Source organism: Phyllostomus hastatus, unplaced genomic scaffold (genome assembly GCF_019186645.2).
Source record: "Phyllostomus hastatus isolate PE091 unplaced genomic scaffold, TTU_PhHast_1.1 phas_contig_40, whole genome shotgun sequence".
NCBI lineage: Eukaryota > Metazoa > Chordata > Mammalia > Chiroptera > Phyllostomidae > Phyllostomus > Phyllostomus hastatus.
Genome location: NW_025333872.1, coordinates 85,017,308 through 85,038,629, shown reverse-complemented (window position 1 = coordinate 85,038,629; position 21,322 = coordinate 85,017,308). Strand labels below are relative to the sequence as shown.

General features: G+C 44.7%; 1 protein-coding gene across 1 annotated transcript in view; it reads left to right on the top strand.

The window, feature by feature from the left end:
• The window catches only part of EPM2A (EPM2A glucan phosphatase, laforin), a 78,859-nt gene extending 57,771 nt beyond the window's left edge, over positions 1-21,088 (top strand). Inside the window, exons 3-4 of the mRNA XM_045844098.1 lie at positions 11,058-11,299; positions 18,527-21,088. Coding sequence (XP_045700054.1) covers positions 11,058-11,299; positions 18,527-18,804 — 520 coding nt within the window. The 3' untranslated portion in view covers positions 18,805-21,088. The remainder of the gene's footprint in view (positions 1-11,057; positions 11,300-18,526) is intronic.
• Positions 21,089-21,322: the final 234 nt, after the last annotated feature.

The following is a 21,322-nucleotide window of genomic DNA, read 5'->3' as shown; positions in this document are numbered from 1 at the left end:
CATTACTAGGGTACTTCTTGCTACTAAAGTGTGTTCCGAAGGCTGGCAGCATTGGTATTAGAGGGGAGCTTGTGAAAATGCAGAATCTCAGGCCCCAGTCCAGGTCTCCTGAATGACTGTGTGTGTCTTCACACCACCTGCAGGTGATTTGTCTGCACATTGATACCTGAGAAGGACTGGGTTAAATGTGTAACAACCACAGGCCTATCTAAAATGATTTTTTGTCAATAGAATTGCAATGAAAACAGCTAGTGTGGCTAAAAGCATTTAATAGAATACTCTTTCACACCAGAAATTGCTTGTATTTTAGTAAATGAAATGATGAAGAAAACTAACATAAAATAGAAGAAAAATCATGATTTTTTCACTTTCCAACTGTCTTTTTTTCTAAATTTATTTTTGTTTTGAAGCTGAAATAGACCCACAAGTTGAAAGAATAAATGTTAAAAAATCTCTTTAGTGAATTGACTAAATAAATAAACTAGTTCCATTGTGTATTACTTTGTCTATAATAGATATTTCCCTGATAGGATTTATATCTAAATGAAGGGCAACACATCTTGTATACAAAGTTCTTAAATTAATAAAAAAAACTCTGCCTTATTAGTATTTGCATAATATAAATGGAGATTTGAGTGGAAACTGAAAGGAAGTTTGAATAGTTTGATATCATCAAGACTTTAAGCATATGGATGCCATTAGCATGATGGCTAGCAAATACCATAAAATGTTAGTTAATCTGTAATATAAAAATATATAGCAAAGAAACCTAGAGATACAAGCTTCATTGAGGGCAGACCTGGTTAAGAAATTGTAGACTATAATATCATATTAGTAAATTTGTAGTCATTTTTTCAGTCTTTCCCTCAACCCTTTCATTTAATTAATGTGCAGGTTCCATTGGCTCCACCCCTAAAGTACTCTATTTTTCAGATCATAAGACACACCTAGGTTTTAGAGGAGAAAAATAGGAAAAAATTTTGAAGCAAAAATGTGATAAAATATTTAATAACATAAATAACACAATATTTCACCAATGTAAATGTAAACAGAACTCAACAGCAGCATTAACAACCATTATTCCTTCCAAATTTGGGGTGGGGCGGAAAGTGTGTCTTACGGTCCGAAAAATACGGTACATTTGGGTTGGCCCGCTTCTGTGTGCATCAGTAACTGTATCCCAAGCCATCAGTATCCACAAGGTCTTCCCTCTTTCCCATGATTATGAGAGCATATATTATATGCTACATATAAGAGCAGAGCCCCATAGAACTGAATGCAATCTCATGATGATTAGGGTCATTTGAGATTTACCTATTTAAACATGGCAGCCAGTCGCCTTTAAAAAATTCTGAAGTCAGTCCATGTCACTCCTTCATTGGTTTTATATCATCACGCAGATTTCCCAGCGCCTCAGTAAGGCCTAGTGTGGTCTCCTCAATCTGTCTACGCCACAGCCCTTCCTTGCTGACCTCACCCCACGTCTCTGGGTTTCTCTCAGTTTCTAAAGTGTAACTCACTCTTCTCACCAAAAACCTGGTATGTCTCATGTTCCTGAATCAGGTTTCAGCTTTAATGTCACATTTTTGGAAATGACCTTCCTGAGTGTTTCATCTGCAGTCTAGCTCCCTGGTGGTTCTCTATTTTAACTCCCTGTTTATGTCCTTGGGAGCACATTACAGTTAAATTTTATGCATTTTACACATTTTGTATTTGCCTATTGCCTGTCTTCCTCACAGACTGTAGGCCGAGGTGGAGGCACACCTTGGCTGTGTCCCTCACCGTGGACTGCTGAGTGAGTGCCTGGCACGAAGCAGGCATCGCAATGTATTTGTTGAATACAGAGAATGACTTTAAAACAAATACAAAAATTTCACATGTTTAATTTTTTATCTCTTCCTTGATCTTCACAGTTCCCAATTCATTATGCAAGGGTTTAATTTTAAACAAATCCTTTTAAGTTTATTATTAGGAAAATATTGGACATGACATTGTATTCCTTCAAGGAGTGCTCAGCTTTGGAAACAAAACTGCCGCGTCAAGAGGATATTTCACTGGAGCTTTGTGGCGAAGCTCGTGTCAAGGAAACCAGTGGGGCTGCTGTCCTGGTGTTCGTCTGGGTCTCTGTGCCCCTTGTGACTGACTGTAAGGAAGGGGAGTGTGCTGGCTGCCTTACTTATCACTGTGACCTGTCAGTGTGGCACGACACCCGCATTTCAGGGCACCAAGCACACAAAATCGAGACGGCCACATCCTTCGGAGCTAAGAATCTTAAAAAGTTATGAGTCCGAGAGACAGTGCTCTCATACATCCCAGGCAATCCTCCATCCAGGTCCTTTCTGTGAATACCAAGCAAAGGGGCCCGGCATCCTGCTGTATTTACCAAAACTAGACATCTCGGAACACTGCGGAGCTGAGTCATCAGACTGTGAGGAAGCCAGGTAGTCGGGCTGGGACCCGATGGTCTCTTCCACAGCGTAGGAGGTGCTCAGGTGAGGGACTGAGGGACACGCGAGAAGGAAGGAGGGGGGTAGTACTGAGTGTAAGAGAGCAATTGAGGCACCACAGTCCAATGTTAGTCCTAATTAATTTGTGGGATTCCAAACACCAGCATGAAAGGTGAAAATCTTTAAAAATGCTTTCCTTTAAGTACACTTGATGTGTGGATATTTGGAGAGTCTAGATGATTGGATGCATATATTTTAAGTCTGAATGTTTAGACCTTGCATTCATTTCCTGGGATCGCCATGACAAAGTGTCACAGACAGGGTGGCCTAAACAACAGAAAGGGATGGGTCATAGTTCCAGAGGCTCAAGTTGGAGATCCATGTATCTGTAGGGTTGATTCACTCTGAGGGCTGCGAGGGGAGGGTCTGCTCCCGGCCTCCCTCTTGCTTTGTAGATGGCCGGTTTCTTCCTTCCTCTTCACATCGTCTTCCTTCCATACACGTCTGCACCCAGATTGCCCCTTCTGATACGGACGAAGTCGTATTGGATTGGAGGCCACCCTAATGGCTTTACCTTCACTTGATGACCTCTGTAGAGACCCCCTCTCTGAAGGAGGTCACCTTCTCAGGTGCTGGGGCTTAGGACTCAGCATAGAGATTTTGAGAAAACACAATTCAACCCATAACAGACCTTTATGATTATTTTAATTATATGGCATTTTGTAATACAGAAAATAAAAGGACATGTCAAAAATAGTCACTTTACATGGTTACATAGCACATCTATAAAAATCTAAGAAAGTGACGGTATTTATAGAAATTAGTGTGTGCTCTATATACGCAATAGTCTATGACCCATAAGCAAACTGTAATAAAGCGATGTTTTTAATAAAGAAGTTAATTAGTATCGCTCTCTAAATTGGCATTTGTCTTTGAGCAGTTATTCAGCCTTAGCTAGAGTATATAACAAGCACCCTTTTGGGTTAGAAGTTTGGCATTAATTACTTAAAACTTAACGCCAGAGGACAAATTTCCTGCAGAAGGAGTTATATGTGCTAATGAAGCTTGGAGGTTTCTGGGGGTTGCTTTTAATGTTTCTCTTGCTTTTTCACTAATGAGATCTAAATTATAAGACTGATAGACTTTTTTTCTCTGCCCATTATTTAAAAGCCAGATCACATTTTAATTTCACATCAAATTGCCCATAAAATATTAAATAAGGCAAATGTAGCACAATTATTCATCTTAGGAAATGTGCTGTTTCTTTTTGCTCCTAAATCCTTAGCTGGGTTTTATGAGGAGCCCCTGCTCAGCCCACTTCCTCCATCTTCAAAGTGGCGCTGGGTTTGTGTTGCCAGGAAGAGGGCACTGCGGTTATAGTGACTGTAGTTTCTTGGTTTGGTAAGAAACACACAAAAACCTGTGTTCATACAGTGTGAACACAGAAATAAACAAAAAACTATGTTCATCATTCCTGTGGTTTCCCTGTGGTCAAAAAATAATGCTAATTTTCATCTTCAGGGAAAGGTTATCCTGCCATTTCTCTGGCTATTACTGGTAGATCTTGTGATGTGGGTCTCACTTCCCGACATCTCTTGTCTTCTTCATGCCCCTCCTCCTGCCAATACCCTGTGTGTTTCCTTTTCTCCCCGTACTGTGCGGGTGCACATTCTGCCTGATGTACTCTTTATTGCCAGCGAGGCCCCCTTTGACTGATAACCGAGGTGGAGCAAGCTGGCTCTGATTCATGTGCCTCAGTGGCCATTGTACCACTGGCCTGGCCTGACAGGAGGAGCAAATGGTGTACTATTGTGACGTGATTACCTGGAACCACAAACCCAGATTCGCTCCAATGAATGAAATTGATTTTGATTTGCAGTCCAAGACGGTATGGTTCCAGAGACGTCAGCCATGCATTTCTTTTTCCTGGTTGTTGGCTACGTTGTAGTATTATGAGGACAGATTTTTATCTAAATCCAACCTTGTTGAATCAGAGTGGCAATAGTCAAAACCCAGGGTTAAATTTTTTCTATAAAAGTACATTATAAGTGGTTATAACTATATTAAATATTTGCCATGACTCAGAAGTAAGTTTAATTTTGACTTTTTAAGAAGAAACTGCACATGAAACACACGGACACACGTTCTCAAAACTGCTCTTTCGTAGCAGATAATTCCCATTCCTCACTCTGTCTAGGAATCATTTGCACTCTTGGAACTATTTTGGGAAAAAGGTAAAGACTTACTTCTAGATGTACGTGTGTGGGGCTGAGCAAGTCCATGTCCTCTGGTTTCCGTGTGTTTTACTTCTACTGAGAGGTATTAAGATCTATATACTAAGTTTCTCCTACATGTTTATTGGGTTCTGCTAAGCTGGTAGTATACATAATCTGGTTAATTTCTAAGGGAAAATAATTCACAGCATCTCACACCTCACTCCAGAGCCATTTTATGAGTATCCGTGGCAAAGATCCTGGTAATGGAAGTTTTTATAAAAGCACTGGATGTGACTTGAAGCAAAGCGGGGTGTGGGAGCTTCTCTTCTGGGTTGGCTGGGTGTCAGTGCCCATTTGGTACAGTGGTTTCTCTTCGACTTTCCAAATAACCTGTAGTGAAGTTGCCAGAAAGCTCTGATATAACTCAACATCGATAGTGGGTTATTTATAAAATATTTCTCTGGAAGATTTACAATGTAATTGACAATATAAGCTATATATTTTATTCCATTATGATATCTTAGAAGTTTTGTGTGTCTTGCATTAAATCTCTTAAAAAAACTTTTTTTTAAAGATTTTATTTACTTATAGACAGAGGGGAAAGAGGGAGAAAGAAAGTGAGAAAAACATCAATGTGCGGTTGCCTCCTGCGTGCCCCCCAGTGGGGACCTGGCCCGCAACCCAGGCATGTGCCCTGACTGGGAATCGAACTGGCGACTCTCTGATTTGCAGGCTGGCACTCAATCCACTGAGCTACACCAGCCAGGGTGATTGAGATTAAATCTTTACAGAAGATTTTTATTCCCTAAATCCCACATTTCAGCAAGTTTCTTTTCACCTTTAAAAAATCTGATTTGTAAAATTGTTTAAAGTATTATTAACTCGAAAGAAGATTTAAACTAAGATGGAATGAGTAAAAATTGATTTTTGATGATGTCAAGTTATTCTCTTTTGAATGGTTAAGCAGGAGTTTAATTACTATTTGGAAAGTAAATCATGCATCTTATTACTTCTAGTGTATTCTATAACTAGAAATATATCACCCACTGTGAGAGATAACAAACTGAAATACATGAGTGTAAAGGCCACTTTAACTGTCTGATTAAGCAGAATCCATTGATTTGTGTGTTTCTAACAAGCCCAGTGTTTTGTCTTTATGTTCCATATAATGGTTCAGTAAATTTATTTATTTATTTATTTTTAAAGATTTTATTTATTTTTTTAGACAGAAGGGAAGGGAGGGAAAAAGAGAGGGAGAGAAACATCAATGTGTGGTTGCCTCTTACATGGCCCCCTCTGGGGATCTGGCCTGCAACCCAGGCATGTGCCCTGACTGGGAATCGAACTGGTGACCCTTTGGTTCCTAGCCTATGCTCAATCCACTGAGCTATACCAGCAAAGGCTAGTAAACTTATTTTATAACTTTAATTATCTATCTTTCAATACAGTGCTCATTTTCAGAACTTGTCTTTAATTATCTATCTCCTAGGTTCAGAACAACTTCCTTTAAAAATCAGGAATTGTTTTATACTCATTTCTTAAATATGGACTCTGACTTCCGGCATTTCTAGAGGAAGAATTAATTATGTTACCAAAAAGCTGGAAATAGTATGATACAGAAACTAGTGTTTATATGTGTGTGAGAGCATATAGGTGTGTATTTCAAGGGTTTACTTCTATTAGAAAATAGATGTGGGAAATATGTATGTTAAGGCGCCAAGTTTGGTTCCACTCATCTTTGGCTTTTTCTTAATTTCCCAAGTTCCCAGTTAGTTTAAATACATTTGAAGACCACGGATGACTGAGATGATAGAATAATACCTCTCTTTTTTTTTTTTAGCAACACAATGTGATTATATACTAACTCTGGTTTGAGATTCCGATTTCTTATCTTGTAGGCTCAGATGCCCCACTTTTCCCTTTGCATATCTCTATGAATTATTCTTTGGTCTTTATGGCAAATCTTGCACGCTAGCCATTTTATTTTGGCATTTATTTGCTAGCTAAATACTCAGTGCTACTCACCCGAAGGATACAATATTCAAGTGAATTCTGGATAATGTTTGGAATTCAGCTTGCCTGTCATGAATATTGGTTTTAATATTTTACCAGTCCACCTCAAGATTTTGCCAACAACAATCCATTGTTATTCCAGAGGCTACAGTTCTTGGTTGTGTACCTCAGGGGTCCATATCCCTCTTCCAGTTAAGGGTGCTTTAATATGCTAAGTTAAACCCCGAAGCATCAGTATGGCGGCCGAGCACTCTTAGTTACTAGGCATTCAGTGGGTGTTTGGAGGAGGACTTTTAAGGGAGGACGGAACATATAGATAGAGGTAGCTTTCTATTCTCAGTTAACAGCCAGAGGGAAGAGGCAATGACCCAGGGGTAATGAAGTTTCCATCAGATAGCAATGTCCTAGTCAAGTGCAGCTCTGGGGCACTTGGAAAGTGGCCCTGGTAATGGTCTTTCTCTCAATCCACTGGGCCCAATGGGCTATCTGAGAAATTTTTAGGGTCAGGATTTAAAGTGAAAAAGCCTTTGGATCCTTCATCCCTCTTCATACTACCACTAAGTCTTCCCTAGGTTTCACACTTCCCGCCTTATTTTAAATTCTGTTTCCTTTATTTTCCCAATAATCCACAAGGAGTTTCCTAACAACCCATTAAATTGAGAACCCAAGCAACAATGAAAAATTGGTTTATTTTCTCCTGGAGGGTAAAGAGGATGCAAGCGTTAGAAAGACAATGCTTGACCTGGTAAGATATTCATTGAGGATGGAATGACAATACCCACATTTGAGGTTCAGTCAGTTGGCTTGTTACGTTAACAACAAGCTGGATTTCATGTAAAATATAGGATGAATATTCTATTCTCTGCAACATTTAAATAAAGGATACACTGAGCAATGCAAAATTACTGGAATGACCATTACTATACAAAATAAATTACTACAGTAAGTCCATTACAATAACTAGACATAAAGTCCACGTATGTTTATTGTGCACTCACTAATGTCCTATTCAGATAACTTATTTACTTTCTTTTACTCCTTACAAAGATACTGTCAACAAGTCTATTTTATTTTATACCTGTTTTAAAGATGAGCCAACGAAAGGCTCAGAGATGATAAACTGGCCTAATGTCAGACAGTTATTACTGAGTGATTCTAAAAACACTGCGCTAGAATTTACATTTGAACCCGTTGTTCTGGCTTGTGGTTAGTGCCCCTTCCACTTTGCCACACTAAAAATGTTATTGTGCTTGTCAGCTCTCTAGTGTTAGGACTTTGTTTGCGCTCTAGATTCCTTATTTTTACATACACTCGTATTTTAAAATGACATGTGATCGTATACTATACTCAGAATCACATAACTGATGAGTCACAGACCATGTCAGACATGTTGGGCTTACTCCTGCTCCATGCTCCTTTTCTTGCTACACGTAGTAAGAAGTTTGATTTCACTTTTATTGTCCTAAATCACAGCTTCCTAACCTTGGCATTATTGACATTTTGGACTGGATGATTCTCTGTTGTGGGAGCCTGTCCTGTACATTGTAGAAGGCTCTCCAGCATCCCTGGTCTGAGCCTAACAGAGGCCAGTAGCTCCACCCAGTGTAACAATCAAAACCAGCTCCACAGTCATTGCCAAATATCCTCTGGGAAGCAAAACTGTTCCCAGTTGAGAATGATTAAACTTAAAATGAAAGTAGTTAAATAAAAGTGTACTCCCTCTGCTCAGTTTCTTTCCTGCATATTTTATAGGCTTCAAACAATGAATGATTTAGAGTTTGTATCAGTCAGAACAAGTCAGGCTACTCGGTGGTAACAAACAATGCCAAAGTCGGCTCCGCAGATCAAGCGTGAGCTCTCCAGGGCAGCTGTCCTGCCTGAGGGCGCTTAACATTCGGGTTCCTTTAGTCGGCTAGCAGCTCAGCATCCACATGTGCTTTCATGGTCATTGCCGCAGGGAAAGACAGACTGTGGAGAAGCATGCATAAGGCCTTAAATATGTCCCTATGACAGTGACACATGTCACTTCAGCTCACCTTTTATTGACAAAAGCAAGTCACATGGCCATGTCTCACATCAAGGTGGGGAGGAAGTTCAGTCCTCCATGCTTGGAGGGAGATACTGGGAACACTGCTGAGCATCAGTGCTGTCACCCATCATCATCTGAAAGCTATTGTCTGTGTGTCCTGTAATGAACCTGGTAAGTTCTGGGTGACATGATTCAAGTAGTTTGGAATAGAGAGTTTACCCTGTAGGTCTGGAGAGAATGTCTACATGTAAACTACTCAGTGAACAAGACAATATGCACCATATACAATAGGTTATAATAATGCACATTAAATGTATGTAATAATTTGGAAAATATTTACATTTTTCTGATATGTGCATTTTATAATTTGAAGTCTTCCAGATAAAGAGCTGGCGTATCTTTCGGGTTCTGGGACCTAGGTCCAATGGGCGGGGGTTAAGGACTTCCTCATACAGCCAGATAGTTCTCCAGATACCCCTTCGTGTCCCACGGTTCAACACAGGTGTGGCACTGTCCACCCGGAGACAGCAGCAGGTTCCACAGGGCAGCGGTTTGGCCCCACAAGACCGCCCCTCCCTCCTGCACAGCTTCAGATGCCAGTCGCAGGCCCGGGTTGTCCCTGGTGCTTCTGGTTGACTGGCTACAGATTGGAGGTTCCCAAGACCCCCTCCTTCCTTGAGTTCTATTCATTTGCTGGAGTGACTCACAGAACTCAGAGAAACAATTTACTTAGCAGCTCACCAGTTTATTATAAAAGGATATGTTATAACTCAGGAGCCACGAGATGGAAGAGACGCATGGGACAAGGTATGGGGAAAGGGCACAGAGCTTCCACGCCCTTCCCAGGCAGCCACTCTTCCCAGTCTCCCTGTGTTCACCAACCCACAGGCTCTGAGAAGGCCCTCCTTGTGGGCTTTTATGGAGGCTTTGCTACACAGCAGGAGTGGTTAAATCATTAGCCTCTGGTGATTGATTCAACCTTCATTCCTTCTCCCCTCCAAGAGGTCAGGGGGTGGGACTGAAAGTTCCAACCCCCTGATCACGTGGTTGGGTCTCCTGGCAATCAACCCCCATCCTTAGGTGCTCTCAGAAAGTTACCTCATTAATATAACAAAAGATACCTTTGTAACACTTGGGAAAGGGAAATTTCTAGAGTTTTAGGTGTGTGATTAGGGGAAGAAGACCAAACATATACTTAGTATTATAAATCACAATGTCACCCGTATCCTTCTATTTATTGATTATCGTGTGTTTAACGTCCTCCAATAGAATTTTATAGTGTTTTCTGGTTAAGTGTATTCCTGGATATTCTTTAATTTTTTATTATTTTTGAGTGAGATTCCCTCCACCTCCCCCACCCCACTTCATTTCTATGCTAGTACAGAGCCAAAGCTGCTTGATTTTTCTATATTTTCCCTCATCTAGATATCTTAATGTTAATATTTTTAATACTTTGCATAGTTTTTGTATTTGAATCTCTTAGGGACTGGTTCACCAGATTTGCCCCCTGAATTAGGATATTTAGATAATCATACTTCAAAAACTACAATAATGTTTTCCCTTTTTAAAGGTAGCTTTAACTCCTTCTACTTACTTTGTAGCATTACATGAAACATATAGAACAATATTGGGTACTAATGGAAGTAATCTTTGATTTTATTTAAAAGAAGATTGTTGTTTATTTCTGGTATTCAGCATGTTTAAATGGTCTCATACTATTTGAAATTTTTTATAGAGTTTTAAATAAGAATGACTGCTGAATTTTAGCCAGTGGTTTCCAGAATTTGTTAGTCTAATTATAGGACTTGGGCTTTCATTTGCTGGTATTTGAAATACATTGATGGGTTTCCTGATGTTGAACCATGTACATATTCGAGGAGTAAGTAAATTCGGTGGACTTATTTTTATACAGGGTCCAGCACAAATAATGTCCCTTTTTCATTACAAAATCATAAGCCTGTAATTCTATAACATACTAGTGTCACACTCAAACACAGTATGTGACATTGTGGGTGAAATGTTCAAATTAAAACTATAAATTATCACATCCACATTATTACCCCACCAACCACGCTCAAACAGGCCTTACTTCTGCTGGACCCTGTATATTACTAGATTTGGTTTGCTAATGCCTGTTTTCTGGCATTCCAGCTAATTGAATTATTTGTTTCCCCCAAAACTACATTACCGGTATTTATTTCTTTCAATAACAGCAGTGGTTCTCATATTCTTATACCTGTTCCTTTGCCAGACTTAAAGGCTATTTGCATTTTAGTACTAGGTTGTATGCAGCTCCTCCATTCTCAAGTCACAACGGCATTAGTGACAGTTGAATCCATGTGTTCTCGTTAGGATTCTGCCAAACCTCTGGCTGGGTAGCTGCCCTCGGCAGGTGGAACACGTGACCATCAAGCTGAAGCACGAGCTGGGTGTCACCGCTGTAATGAACTTCCAGACCGAGTGGGACATTGTACAGAACTCCTCGGGCTGTAACCGCTACCCCGAGCCCATGTCTCCAGACACTATGATGAAGCTGTACAAGGAGGAAGGCTTGGCCTACATCTGGATGCCGACGCCGGACATGAGCACCACAGGTGAGCGATCGGACTCCCTCTGGCTCCCTGTGAGAGCTGTTTCAGAGAGGCCCTCACCGGTCTGCCTGGCTGCCCGCCTTTCTGTCTATAATTGATTGACCTAAATATGAGCGATAGAAATGGACTTTAAAAAAGGGTTTAGGTCTAATACATGTCTTTTGACAACTGAGCTAAGTTTCTATTTAGCATGAGTCCTTTGATTCATTGATTCATTAAACATGTATTTATTGTGCACCTACCGTGTATGTGGTGTTATGCTGGTGGCCGGGAACACAGTGGAGAAGAGAGGCAGGCCAACTCCTGTTCTCACGGAGCTTATCGTCCCATAGACACGACAAACATTAAATGACCACAAATAGAAGTAACCCACTGGGCAGGGTTTCACTAGAAAGATGCATAGATATCAGTAGGAGAGCATGCACAGACCGCAGATCCAGGAGGGGGTCAGGGAATGTGTTCCGGGGAAGCGGTGTTTGGACTAAGATCTGAAGAGCCAGGTGGGGCCGGTGGTGAGGCGTGCAGGCAGAGGGAGCAGCTTTCGAGGAATCCCTACGGCAGGAGAGCACCGAGGGTCGTAGAACAGGCCTGGTGGCTGCGGATCAGAGGATCGGGAAGTGAGTCCTGCAGGGACTCGGGAACAATAAGGACATCAGATTTTACCCTAAAGTGATGAGACGCAGCGGGAAGAGCTGGGGGCTGAGAGATGCCAAAACAACCCTTTTCTTCTCCTCTCGACAGAGGATGAATTGGGGTGGGCCCGGAGTGGGTCCGGGGATGCAGTCAGGAGGGTATGCCACATTCAAGTGAGAGGCAGTGAGGGGAGAATGCAGTGCAGGGAAGGGCGGTGATAGTGCGGCTGCATTCATTGCCCAGGTACCAGCTGAGCCTGTTGTTGTGAGGAGAGAATTAGGATGTGACTGGGGTGCTGCCCGGGAAACAGACAAATGGGCCATAGTTTTGATCTAATGGTAGGGGAAAGCGGACAGGTTCTGAACTACCTACAGTACAGAAAAGAGTGTGAGGGGAGGGATGCATCCTGTGCTCTGGGAGAGTTACGGCCGGAGAGGACCACTTTGTATGGAGAACAGACAAGCGGCACGAATGTCTTTGCATTTGAGGTGGGCATGACAGGTCATTGCCAAGTGTAACAAAGCATAGGCCAAGGCTCAGAGCCACGGGATGTTAGAGGAATGATCTATATTTCAGCCTGGTTGTATGGGACAATAGGGTTCTTGTAGAAAAGGAATGGAGCTGTTTAGAGCCAAGAAAACCAAGTTACACTGGTAATATGAACTAGTTGTCAGCAGGGGGCAGCAGAGAGCTATGAAAATGGCACAGCCTAAGGGAGTTTGGTCAACACTGTTTTGGGGAAAAGAAGAAAGGCTGTGATGCCTAGGGAGGAAACATTTCTATCATCCACCCTCTTCCCCCAAAAGTACATTATGTATCTATCAGACACTGCTCTAAGCAGTTGCATGCATTAACTTACTTAATTCTCACAACAAGCTTCTGGACAGATGCTGTCATCTCCCTTTTGCAGAGGAGGAGGCTGAGGCAGAGAAAACTTCAGTAACCTGGCCAGGGTAAACCAGAGAGACCCCGCCTGGATTTCTCGGCAAACAGGCTGACTCAGAACGTAGCTCCAAGACACATGCTCACGTGAACTCCTCATGCACATTCTACAGACCACTGCACTTCCAACCTGTCATTTTCATCTCTTGCTGGAATTAGGCAAAGTCGTGAGTTGCCAGGGAGGTAGCTGGGTCTCCCTGGAGTCAATATAATCAAGGCATTGGTCAGGACAGAAGGCCCGGGAAGGCACAGGTGCCTGGACCTGGGCCATATGGGCTCTTCATGAACTCAGGTGGTCCTCCCGGCCGGGCTGGACCCCTTGGTGGATCTGTGTGGGAGCTGTACTGCTGCTGGGGATGAGGTATCACTTGTGTTCCTTAAGGGCAGTTTGGGTACTTCCCTTGGTAATGCTGATCCAGAGGAGCTTGATTTAGCCACACAGGCTTTGTTTTCCAAGGGAGAAAAAAAAAAAGAAAACTTCATTGGCACAGAATAGCACTGGTCGAATCTAGGTCATATTTGTCCTGTCCAGCTAGTTTCTCTGGTTTCAAAACAGAGGAACCGGTTAGGGAGTGTGCCTGTAGCTTCCAGAGGGTGCCTGGATTTCTGCTTCCTCGATTCTGGTTTATTAGCACTGTTGCCCCTTCGGAATACGGTGTGAGACGAGGCTCAGCGACACCGAGACACACTTGGCGTGCGTCCCACTCCATCCCGTGCTGGCGAGCCGGGAATTTGCCTGCTCATTCCCAACACCCCCCTGGAGTCGTGTCAAAGCCTTTGGCGGAGAGGGGTCCTGTCTTTGTGAAGAGACAGTTGTGATCTGACGTGGGCGCTGCCGGGGAAACAGAGACAAATAAGATCGTTCCTTGATAACAGGGGTCCTGGTCACGACAGTGGAGCATCGCCCCCCCCCCCCCACCGACTGCATGAAATGACAGCAGAATGAAAGCTCCCACTGACAAAGACCAAACCCCAACTGTACATGGAGGGTTTCTTTAGTTCAGCCTGCATGCAGGGGGGTAGGCAAAGGGTTAATGGCCATTTTGGAGTCCCCGAGGAATTTTTGACCAGTAGATCCATCTCTGCAGCTCACAATATCAGCACAGTAAACATATAGATTAATTCTGCCAGATATTTTTAGAACGCAAGAGAAGAGTCCATCTGCAGGAGTTTTGAGCCACACAGCGCTGTCGGCTGATGTCTGAGAGAGAAGACAGCTGGTGAACGGCCACGGTCCCCACGGGCTGTCACGTACCTGTTTCGATCCTGGGGCCATCGATCGTCGGTTTGCACATTTTGTCATAGGCTAAGGGCTTAATTAGGGTTTTCTTTTTTCTTTTTAAAAATATTTTGGTTTGTGTCTTTCACCTAAGAAAGAAAAGGTTCCTAAATCTGGCATCCACCTGAGAAGAACCAATGTGCTCACCCAGATTTGGTTTTTCTGCCCGTGGGAAGGACCCTCGTGGGGTTCTGGCGCCATCAGGGCAGTGCTGGGATGACAGAGGAGCTGGTGGGCCGCCCCGTCCCCAGCTACCTCCTTTGTTTTCTCCATCCGGGTTCTTTTCTCTGACTCAACACCCCGGATCCAGCTCTGCCGTGAGGCAAGCACACTGACCTCGGAGCCGCAGCACCGAGGGGTGAGCCTTGTCACCGCTGTGTGGCTGTGTGATACTGGGCCGACTAGTTCCTGCACTTGGAAAATGGGGATAATAATTTCCGCCTTTCAGGATTATAACAGCGGAAAAAGATGATGGATGTGAATGTGCTTTGAAAATCACAAAGTTGGGACTGTGTTATTAGTCCCAAGTCCTTACGTTTCTACCAAAGGATGTCATAGATAATATGAACCTTATTTCCATTACAATGCAAAGGTGAAGAAGAAGATATACTGAAATAGAATAATAATATACTTGGCATAAATCTGCCCCTGGATTAAGAAAGGAAAGCTATGTGTGTGCATATGTGTGTGTGTTTGTTTTGGAAAGGCTGAATGTTGTTCTAGGAATGATCTCATTCGGGGCCAGCCCCAGCTAAACCGTGGGTGTCTTCAGGGCCCCCCACTTGTGTCAGTCCCTCCTGTCTCAGGCCGCCCCAGCTCCCCCTCATGCCCCTTCTCGCCACCTTTGCGTGTTCATCGCGTGCTTCCAGGAGGCGCTCAGTCACCGCTGAGCTGGAGGAGCCTAGAGGAGGCGGGGCCGGAAGTTAGACCGGAGGGGTCTAGTAGTGTCTCAGCGCAAATTGGCAGTATTGGGCTTCATTTTCTATTGTTTCAATTCATGCCTTTGGGCATCTGTTGAGGGCCAGGGCCTGCTGTGAGTTCCAAAGGAAGAATCACAGGCAGTGGAGTGTGTTGTTGGCCGGCATAGGGTTTCAGATTTTCAACTTAGTTGCCAACATTTAAAATTTGGACTGTTATACGTTAAAAATATGCATTTCTGTCTTGCCTTTCGGGATAATTGTTTTTAAGAATAAAGACTTTTTACCAAATTAAATTCTATGTGGAGCCAAAATACACAAAACAAATACCAGGGGCTCTGGTAGATGCTGGCTTTTCTGTGCGAGCCCTGAGGATACCCTGGGGACCCTTTCTATCCCTCAGTGGGTTACATATGATCAGCTGAGGCTCTCTGGAGCGGTCTGGAAGCAGAGGGATGCAGGCGCGTTGGGCACACATGGCCCCCTAGGCCAGGGGCAGAGGCGTGTAGCCCCAGGCCGGATTGGCCCTCCCACAGGGCTGAAAGCAGCAGGTGACCAGGCAGGTGGGGAGCAGGGGCTGATGGAGAGATCAGGTTGATGGCATGGGAGCCGGCCAGCACCACTAATCAGGCAGGCGAGGGAAGGACAGTAGCACAGAGGTTAAGACTGGAGGCTGTGGCATCTGGCTGGCTGGGTTTGAGCGGCCATGAGAGAACAATAACCTTGGGAAGCCCTCTGAGCCTCAGTTTCCTCAGGCATACTGGGGGATAATAATGGTACCAAGGTCCTCGTTGGCAGGAGGTGGTTGTAGAGGAGCTCCTGGGTGCTCACTGCTTACAAAGGCACGTGGCTGGTCAAAAGGCAGAAGGAGCTGTCATCCGAGCAGGTGATGTGCCGTCCCTGGAGGTCACGATGCATGAGGTGTCCGGGGGATGCCAGGCCGAGATGGGTGGGCATCCTGGACCTACAACTTGTCTGGTGCTCCTTTTTACTATTTGTTCTTTTTTATGTCATCTGAGTCTTTGCTTGACAGTTCTTAAGTGGGATGGCTAAGTGATTTTGGGAGAAGACCACTGGTGTGTGAGACCTGTGTTAAAACTGGGAGCCTTACAGAGCTCCCACGCGGTTGCTGACCTTCAACCTCCAGGATCACATGTCTCAGATCATAGAACCTCAAAGTAGCACATACCCATTTTCAACAGTTTTACCTTCTAGACTCTTTGCGTGCATCTCGGAGAATCTTCCACAGATACAAAGGAAAAAGGGCGAGATCGCATCGTTTGGCTGTTTGGTGCAGACCCTTTTATCGGGGGACCTCCAGCCAGAGAGACTGTTGGGCAGGGACCTGACAGGTCCATGCCATCCCTGGCTCGGGCAGGCCAGCTGCCCTGATGGCACAGGGGCCAAGCACCAGGGGCTGGGAATCCGGCTTCAGCAGCTCCTCCTGCTAACGGCCACTATGCTCTCTTTCTATATTTGGCCTTTAATAAAAGCCCACATTAAACATATGTCTATTTCCTGGCAGTGTGCATGGTAGCTGAGAGGTTGCTATAAATGGGGACCTTGTCAAGTGGTGCATTAGGGAGGAGCAGGGAGAACCCAGGCTTCCTGGACCCATCACTGGGAGTTCCTTTCCCTGCACTATTGCTCGGGGTAAACCTCTAACACCCCTTCATGCACAACAGAAGCCCTGAACTTGAGCCAGCCTCACCCCATCAGCAGGCTGCACAGACATGCCTTGGAGGTATGTCTGTTTCCCCCTGTCACCCAATTCAAACAGTGGATGAACTACACCGTCCTCTCCCGAGGCTCGCAGTGAGACATCTCTCTGGTATGTACAGTGTTCTCACCTCCTTACATCTCCAGTGACATCTGCCTGCCTCGGGGAGACTGCCAGAAATGACTGACTGCATGGCAGGCCCACCCAGATCTCACCTGGGAGCACCTCCCAACCCAGCACAGAGGTGTCAGCCGGTCAGAGCTGTGGCTCAGTGTGGACTCGGAGAAATTACCCAATAAGTTACAGCTCGTGTGTCTCCAATTCAGATGCCCTCGGGGACCAGGCAGGCCACACTAAGACAGCTGGGGCCCCAGGGACTGTGAAGTGGGCCCTGCCTAAAGGAGTCCCAGTTACAGGCGTCTCTACACTGCTCTTGAGACCCTGTCGTAATAGCAATCAGCAGAGCACCAGCAGCAAAAATAGAATATTGTCCTGGTTCCACGTGGACGTTCTGCTGCAGGATGGAATGGGAACTGAGAGGGCGCTCCGGCCACAAGCAGGTCCTTGGTGACACCTGTCCTCAGGTGCCGACTCCGGGTCACAGTGTGTGGTGTTGGCCCCTTCGGGGCCCCTGCATCGTGAAAGAGGACAGCTGGAGAGGGAAGTCTCAACTTGCCTGAGTGGTTCTCCCGGGAGGACTCTGGGCCCAGTGAAATCACTCGAGGGAGGGCCTCTCCGGTCCTCCAGTGGGCCGGCAATGTGAAGGCCTTGGGCCTCGGCCGGGGGTACTACACGTTGTATCTGTGTGGTTGAGGACAGGGAGTGGCTCGAGATTGTCAAATCACAGGCACAGGGTTTTAGTCCAGGACTCTGTGTGGTTTCCCTGTTTCATCCCTTTTTGAAGTAATTTACACAGACCGTTCTCCAACCCTCCCCCAAATCCACTAAACATCTTTGACTGTGAACCTATAGGCAGCAGACACTGCAGGCACCCAGGAGTTTGATGATTTTAGGGGGGATCTCTTACACCAGGGTCTCTTACAACAGGCTGCAGCAGAGCCTGCGTATCCTCTCTGTGTGGCAAGGGGATATTTTAATCATCTCATAATTGAAAAACTAATCATGAAGCTGCAATAACTATAATCATGACTGCCCAGTAAAGGAGAAACTGAATCAGTTGTAATACCCACTGCATCATGAGGGAATAAATGAACAGTGTATCAGTTAATAAGTTAGTCACTCCATTGGACAAAAGAGAACTAGCATCTTGTGTTGAATGGATGAGACTGACTTCTTTCATCAAGACCCACTAACTCTGTTGTACATTTACCTAGAAGGTCCTTTTGGATGACAGGAAACTGAGTTGACAGGACCTGTTGGGCTCCCTGTGAAATCCTCTAAACCTCTGTCTAATCTGTATGCACAGATCATCTGATGACAGGCTACAGCGAACTTTTCTTTGAAGGGAAACTGGGCACAGAAGCCCCTCAAAGGAGCAGCCAAATCAGCAGCAGTTCAGAGCAGACCCATTGCCTCTGAGGACCCTTCCCACTCTGTCATTAGCAGGAGTTGGTATTGTCTCGCCTCTCCCTTTGAGACAGGGGAATGGAACCGGTCATATCATCCCTGCGTTGCTCTACTCGGTGCTGTGACTTCCCAGGGTGCTGGAGTGATGGTAATTAGCAGCAATATCAGGGTTCCACTACTCATGTGACTGTGCTGTGCTTTCTCTGTCCCAGGCCGGGTACAGATGCTGCCCCAGGCGGTCTGCCTCCTGCACGCGCTGCTTGAGAATGGACACACCGTGTACGTCCACTGCAATGCGGGGGTCGGCCGGTCCACGGCGGCCGTGTGCGGCTGGCTCCACTACGTGATGGGCTGGAAGCTGAGGAAGGTGCAGTACTTCGTCATGGCCAAAAGGCCGGCCGTGTACATTGATGAGGATGCCTTGGCCCTGGCACAAGAGGACTTCTTTCAGAAATTTGGGAAGGTGCATTCTTCCATTTGCAGTGTGTAGGTGGCCCGTCTGCCTCCCCTCTCTCCCATTTCCTGTGGAAGCACGGAGCCATGGGAGTTCAAGAGCCTAGAAACAAAGATTCCGCTCGAAGAGACTGGCCACTGGCTTTTCCCCCAACCCGCCTCTTTCAGTCTGGGGCCGACTTTCTCCTATGCTTTGGTAGAGCTGTATTGTCTTTGAAGTATTTTACAAAGGAAGCTGTGACCAACACAGGAGAAATAGCCACAGGCAGTTGGGCCGTGCACTGTAGTTGTAGCATCAGACAGAGAGGGAATGCACGCAGGTCTGGCCGCCGGCAAGCAGACCCGCCCCTCGCTTTCCAGATGCCATGTTCCTTGTGTTGTGAATTCGCCACTGCAATTTCTTGCTGCGTTGTTGAGTGGTGCGCAGAAAAAAAGATAGGGCGTCATGTAGATTTCATCACTTGTATGTGTGCATGTACACACACCCACACCCACCCACCCCCACACACAAACACACGCACACGCAAATTTTCCACTGAAATGGTAAAATGAGAGCTGGTCAATTGCCAAGAAGGACATATGAGTAGAAGCCTGGGCTATGACAAATTAAGACCTCAATGTGACCAAAATAAGTGGCTTTCTAGACCTCGATTTTGCATCCTGCTTCAAAGTCTGTTCCAAGGCATCACCTTCCTGAGCCCCCCACGACCCCGTGTAACATCCAAAGTAGAGTTACCACCTCTCTATTTGTTTGAATTGAGGTTCAGTGAACACAGATAGCTTGCTTAAGGGTTTCTTGCTACTCAAGGTTGAGGTGGAGTTTTTTTGATTCACTGCTTCTTCAACACAGCTTGTTCTGCCAACGAACTCGAGTGAATTCAGTTTCTCTATCACAGAGTAAGGTTGCTGTTTCTGCAGCAGTTGTTACCATGAGAAATGGAACAGCATTCTGATCAGTTGCCAAAGAATTTAGGAGAGTACTTGTATTTTGTACGACCTGCTTTAAAACCTGGTGGGCTGTCTCAAGGCCAAAGTGACCTGAGCCATAGCTCACAAGAGGAGCTATACACGTGGGGTGAAAGTAGGTTTATGGTGTGAGTATGTGGAACAAGCTTATTCTTGTTTTACTATTTATTAATTATTGTATTATTTTCCATACGAACAACTGTAAACCTATTGTGCCTCACCCTGTATTACCAATAGAGCTCCCAGAGCCCAGATCCATAGGTCGTTGCTCCACAGCTGGGCAGCCACCCTGGTCCACACTCAGTTTAGTACAGTAACAATACACAGCACACACGCTGTGCTTCCAGAATGTGCAGCCCACTGCCTCTCCCTAGGTCCTGCTGAAAACTCAGAGACGAATGAGACTTTGCCTTCAAGAGCTCGTAGCCCAGGAACAGCCCCGTGTTCCATTTAGTACCACGTAGGATTGAACTGTGGGTGCCATGCTAGGTAGGGGAGGGGGAAGTGACTTTTATTGGGTGCCTCTTACGGGCTAGGTGCTTTACCATCTTATCCCTTTTAATCTTCGCAGTACCCTGTGTGAGAGAGAGGCCTTGTTATCTCCATTGTATAGACCAGGTAACTAAGGCCCAGAGAGGTTAAAGCAACTGGGTAGGACAACATGGTGACTAAGTAGAGGAAATGAGTTATGCATCTAGGTTTGTCTGAGTCAAAGCCCATGCTGTTCCTATTAAACTGCAATCCTTATTTGCTTATTGTGCAATCCTTATTATGAAATAAATATTTCATAAATATTTATTGATAGCTATGAGGGAGTCTGGGACAGACTCCCACCCTTTAGGAAGGGTGGGAATAAGAAGGATGCAAGGCGAGACCCACTGGCGTTCAGAGGAGGGAAAGACGCTTTATAACTGTGGGCCTCAGGGGAGATGGCATTTGGCTCAGCAGGGAAGGCTAGACAAGGCACATTTCTCCTGCAGTTTTACAAAGTTAGATTTATAAGCCAAGATGGACTAATATGGAGTCCAGTTCCCTTGATAAAAAGAACTGGAGGTAACTGTTGTATTAAAGTCACCCCTTTATAGTCGTAATGTGTTGTGTAAAATTTAATTTTAAAAATGAAATATTTCTAACCAATTGTATATTTGTGTATGAAATTCCTTAATGTCTATGAAGCCCAGTTATGTAATTTTCACTAAGGGAAAATCCTTTTTGAATGAATTTTTTTTTTTTTTGCTCTGATGGGCAAAATCGTTTTAGGGCTAAGAATATTTGGGAATAACTTCCCTTGTCTTCAGTGATCGGATTGTCTGGTCTGTTTCAGAGTCACCTGTAATTTTTCCTCAATAAAAGAATTGAAATGACCTTTGTGTATAGAATTTTTTTAAGTATTAATTTTGGTTGCAATTCAAAAGAGCAAACTGTCTTTTCTTATTTGTCATCTAGTTTATTCCTTTATTTTTCAAAGGAACAAACCCAGACCCAGAGACAGCAGATGACTCTGAGCGGCACAGAGATTCAGCAGAGGGTCGGAGGGGAGGGACGCGCTGGGAGGATCGGCCGGGAGATTTGTTTTGGTGTTGAGGGGG